Raw genomic sequence first — 5,020 nt, forward strand, 5'->3', positions numbered from 1 at the left:
CTTCTTGTTCTGTCCTTTGAACTAAGTGTTGTTCTCAGCTGTTGTTAACATATAACAGCCAGTTCCCCCTCAGGGATCAATAAAGTACCATCTCTCTTCTAATCTGCCCAAACAGACTAAATCATTTTACTGTGGAAACAGAACCAGTCTGACCAGTAACCAGTGAGAGAGCAAATGATTTGGTTTGTGGAAAAACAGTCAGAGTGAGATGTCTTTGTTTCCACAGTTTAGTTTGGGGGGAAGCACAGAGATCGTTTCTGCAGACAATGTCTCCCTCTGCTGGTCAGAAGAGGCGATAGATAGATGATAGATTATAGATTATAGATAGATGATTATTATTTGGTAAGATTTAAAGAGGACGGTTTGACTCAGACTGACCTGCTGGATCAACAACAGACCTCGGATTTCTTTATTTATGATTAGTATTTACTTCATTTTATGTTAATTTTCCTTATGTCTTAATATAATTCTAGATATTGTAATTATTATGTTCATTGGTAACTCACACATACGCATGTGTATTTCTATTGAAAACTTTGGCTGGTGTTTAAAACTAATTTGTTTTTTAATCAAAGTTATTTACTTTCATGTAAAGCATCTTTGAGTATTTAGGTATATAAATATAATTATAATTTAAAAATGTCTATTTTGTTACATTTTCTTAATTTTATATTAAATTTAGATTTAGATGTGTGTAATAATATAAATCTGTCAGTGTGTTTTGGCAAAATGTTCATGCCAATAAAGCTCTTTCAGTTTATGACGTAATGAGCCGTCACATCTGGACCCCGCCCATCTGTTTCGATCTATCCAATCACGTGCCGGTATCGGGATGAGCTGGCGTTAAACGGCGGAAGTGTTTGCGACGAGTTTACAAACAGGAAGCTAAGCTAACAGGCTAACTGCGCTGACGGAGCGGAGGAACAGCTGAGCGGCAGCGCGAGGACCGAGTGCGAGGCGAGTGTGAGGTGAGTGTGACTAACACCCGGGGACACAGCTCCTCAACTTTCACTAGTTCCTTAGCTAACGTTAACTCAGCGTTTGGCGCGAAGTGATCCTCGTGCTGTTTATCGCGAGCGGCGGCAGGTAAACAGTTAAAACGGTGAGAAAGTCCCGATGCGGAGACTCAGCTGATGAAAAACAACAACAGAAAACTCGAAGAAACACCAGCAAGTACACGGAGCCCGCGAGCTAAGCTGGCTAACCTGCCTCAGCGAAGACGCGGTTAGCTGTTAGCTGTTAGCTTCCCGTCAGACTCCAGCTAACAGACGGGATCAGGGTCGATCTGCTAGAAACTTCATCGACCGATTTCAGCAACTAACAACATTTAAACACGAGGCTGATCGATAGTCTTGATCAGGTCATAGACTGGCTGGATGCCTCACGTGCAGCTGCTAGCTGTTAACCTGCCAGGTGAGTCTGGCGGGTTATTTATTTATTTGCCGCACAGAAACAGAAGCTACAGAAGTTTTAATGCAAGCAAACCGATGTTAGCCGCAGTGTTGCAGCATCGCGTGACACAGCTGCCCTGAGCTGCCACACCCCTCTGCGCTGACCCCGGGGCAGCTAGCTGGGGCAGCTAGCTGACCCCGGGGCAGCTAGCTGGGGCAGCTGGCAGTTTGCTGGGGCAGCTGGCAGCTAGCTGGGGCTCCTCAGTGGGTTAAAGTGAAATAAACACCAGTCAGCTGTGATGTAAGTTCCCATTTCAGAGGTCCAGCTGTCACAGAGGACTCTCCTAGATAAAGTAATCATGTAAGATCGACTTTATTGATCCCAAGCTGGGGAAATTCAACAGCTATCTTTTTATTTATCTGTGACAGAAAAGCAGAAAGTACACAGTAGAGTGCGCAATCAGTCACAACCAGTAAAGAATAAAAACTAATGAAAAGGCCAGTTTCTAAAGTCTTTAAAGGATCGGACGTCCACAAACTTAGTTTTGTGTTAATGGCCAGAATATTAGAAAGACTTCAAACATCAGTCACTGAAGAGATTAACGGATCAATAATCAGTCTGGTTTCAGATCCTGCTGCTTTTCTGAACTTTGGTTTGGAGCAAAAACAAAATGTTTTTCACTAATTTTTTTTGATCACTTGATGGAGAAAATAAGTAGCAGAGGAGCTGCTGGTGAAAAGAATTACTGCGGTTGTGTTGGACTGATGAGAAGTCAGTTCAGCTATAATCTGCTGTTCCAGAAGCTTCCAGACACAAACTCTCTGCTCTGATGTCTTAATTTAATGTCCTCCGTCCGTCCCGTGCTCACAGTTCAGCTTCTTCTCAAACCAACAGACGACTTTTAGAGCAAAGCATTTTCAGGCTTTTCATTTTATTGGTTTACTCCTTTTTTCTTTCTGCACATTTCAGAACCAGCTTTGCAGCCGAGTTGATTTAACGCACGATCAGCTTTTCCTTGTGACTGAACGCAGAACAAACGACCCGGTTTCTGCTGCCTCTAAGGTTTGACTTCTTTTCAGCCATCAATAAGTCAAACACTCTGACACACAAGAATGTGGCGGTTGGCTGGTCTACCTGCCCGACAGGCTCTGTTGTTCCTCTCACCCGGTCTCAGGTGTGTTCTTGTGTCCCCTGTTCAGGAGTCAGGATGAGTCTGCAGTGGACGGCGGTGGCCACCTTCCTGTACGCAGAGGTCTTCTTCGTCCTGCTGCTCTGCATCCCCTTCATCTCACCTAAGAGGTCAGTGCGCCCCGTCCCCCCCCGGCGCGCCTGTTATTGATTTCTTGTTATTGACTATGTGAGAGCTGATCTGAGTCCTGCAGAATCTGGGTTCCTGTGAACAGGCAGAGACAACAGCTCAGTTCAGACCCTGTTCTGAAGCGCTCTGGTTTCCGTCCGAGTGGTGTCGACCAATCACGCTCGTTGCTGGTTTTCTGCAGGTTAACGGTCTGAGGAGAGCAGAGGACAGATTTTAAAGTTGTGCGGCTGAAGAGAAAGGAGGAGAATAACATGAGAACATGTTGCACCTCATACCAGCCAACGATGTCATAAAAGTTATTTAGTTAATATTATTCTCCAATCACATGACCTGTTACATAATTATGAAGCATGATTATTTCACAGTAACGCCTCGGTGTTTAATACAGCACTTTTGTTCAGACTCAGAGGTGTGGTCGAGCGCCGGCTCCACATGTCACAGCTGCTTGTGTGTAGTGGGTATTAAACCCTCCGACGCCCTTTGCTGCACGATGGCGGAGCTTTCTTTCAATGTGAGATCCGTGTGACGTCGCAGGTTAGTGTGTCGGATTTTTACCGTTCACAGGTTAACAACACTGTGTTCAATAAAAAAAAGGATCTTGTCTGATAGACAACTGCTGTTTTTATTGAATCGTTTTCATCTTATACGAAAATCTTCAGCCAAAACTAAAGAGCCTTCAGTAAACAGCAGGATAATAGAAGAACGAGCAACACAGGCAGTAAAGTCTTTACACCTTTCAACTGGTTTAAATTCTTCACACTGGATAATGCTTCAGAATAATGTTTGATTTCTATTCAAATGTTGGAGTCCTGAATGTAATCTTTTTCAGATAAGTTAGAGAGGTTCCAATATATCTTTCATAAAGTCATGTTCTTAAAGAAATATTCCACACAAAATAAGTGACAAATGCTTTCAGTTCCATTATTGTACAAAAACACCCTCAACACCAGTCCTGAATCTCACCATTCCTGTAAAGTTCATGCAAACGCCTCTTCAAGGCAGATCCAGCGTAAACTGAATGTGGTTCTTGAACCATCTGGAGTATCTGCCTGGTTTCTCTGAAAGAAACACTCTGCAGAGTCTGACCCAAAAGTCAGAATGACTGTAAGAGCTACTGCAACTGATTAATATAAGTTTAAACATTTTTAGTTTCTGCATGCAGACAGCTACAGCTGGGAAACACTGTAGGGCCGCAGCATAAAGCCTTAACCTGTCCAAGTTTAAACTTCACACCAGTACCATGAAAACTCGTTATTTTCAGAATTTTATTGGCTACACAGCCGCCTGCCGCCAAGGGGCGGGGCTGTTTTAGAAAACATACGCTGAGACAGACCCTCAGAAAAACCTGAGTAAAACAGTCATTTTTCATGGTACTGGTGTTGAGGGAAAAGGTCCACGTTAACAACCAGTTACTGTGTCTCGTGAGTTCTCTGGTTTTTCTCCAGTTTGTTTGGACCTGACTAAAGCTGGAATCCAGAGTCTTTTTCTTTGAGATTCAGATCTGGAACAAATGCCATCAGCACAAACCGAAGAGAGTTTACACACGCCCACTTTCTACCGCTAGAGGGAGCCAGAGCGCCAGCTTTCCCAGCAGGCCTCAGCTCTGTGTGTGGGGTTTCTGCTGGACTCTAATGTGTTTTACTGATCCTGCAGGTGGAACAAGGTCTTCAAGTCTCGGATCATCCAGACCATCGCTCTCTATGGAAACACCTACTTCATGGTGGCCCTCGCCATCCTCGTCTTCCTGCTCATCGGTACGTACGTGTGGGTGGGTGTGGTCAGTGTAAAGCGAGCTGCTGCCTCCAAACTGACTGACAGGTTTGTTACGTGGACCAGCGGAGCAGCTGATGATGACGGTGTGAAAGGTTTGTTTACATCAGGGTTAGTGTCCACGGTAACCTTTGAGTGAATACATCTCCTCCTATCAAAGACTCGCAGTAGGTTGTTCCATCAGGCATCACATCACGTGACCTAATGAGACATTATCCAGCGTCACATCGCCGACAGCCTTCCTACTAACGAGGGTTCTGTCATCAAACATCGGTAAATCAGTTAATAAGTTCTGCCTGTTGACATTTTGTCAAGAGCAGTCGTGGATTTAACGAGTTAGGAAACTGTAGCTGGTGGAAAAGTAAAGTTAGGACAGCTCAACAGTTCTCCTGAAGTCAGGACGCTTCTGTAAAACACTGTTCTTATCTAAAGTTAGGAAAGGAACCTGACTGAGGAACTGTTCATCTGTAACGGCCTTTTTCCTAAATCAGTTCCTAACCCTTGTTACCATGGTTACCAAGCAGTCAGGACAGGGTCTGC

The 5,020-nt window shown here is 44.2% G+C and overlaps 1 protein-coding gene across 3 annotated transcripts in view; it reads left to right on the forward strand.

The window, feature by feature from the left end:
- Positions 1 to 820: 820 nt before the first annotated feature.
- The window catches only part of bcap31 (B cell receptor associated protein 31), a 16,388-nt gene continuing 12,188 nt past the window's right edge, over positions 821 to 5,020 (forward strand). Inside the window, exons 1-4 of one of the 3 annotated variants that reach the window (XM_046056571.1) lie at positions 821 to 968; positions 2,362 to 2,454; positions 2,592 to 2,691; positions 4,364 to 4,464. In XM_046056571.1, the coding sequence (XP_045912527.1) occupies positions 2,600 to 2,691; positions 4,364 to 4,464 (193 nt within the window). In that variant the 5' untranslated portion in view covers positions 821 to 968; positions 2,362 to 2,454; positions 2,592 to 2,599. Of the gene's footprint in view, positions 969 to 1,025; positions 1,414 to 2,361; positions 2,455 to 2,591; positions 2,692 to 4,363; positions 4,465 to 5,020 lie in introns of those variants that run through there. The other 2 variants (XM_046056572.1, XM_046056573.1) reach the window with 2 other exon arrangements.

Source organism: Micropterus dolomieu, linkage group LG08 (genome assembly GCF_021292245.1).
Source record: "Micropterus dolomieu isolate WLL.071019.BEF.003 ecotype Adirondacks linkage group LG08, ASM2129224v1, whole genome shotgun sequence".
Taxonomy (NCBI): Eukaryota; Metazoa; Chordata; class Actinopteri; order Centrarchiformes; family Centrarchidae; genus Micropterus; species Micropterus dolomieu.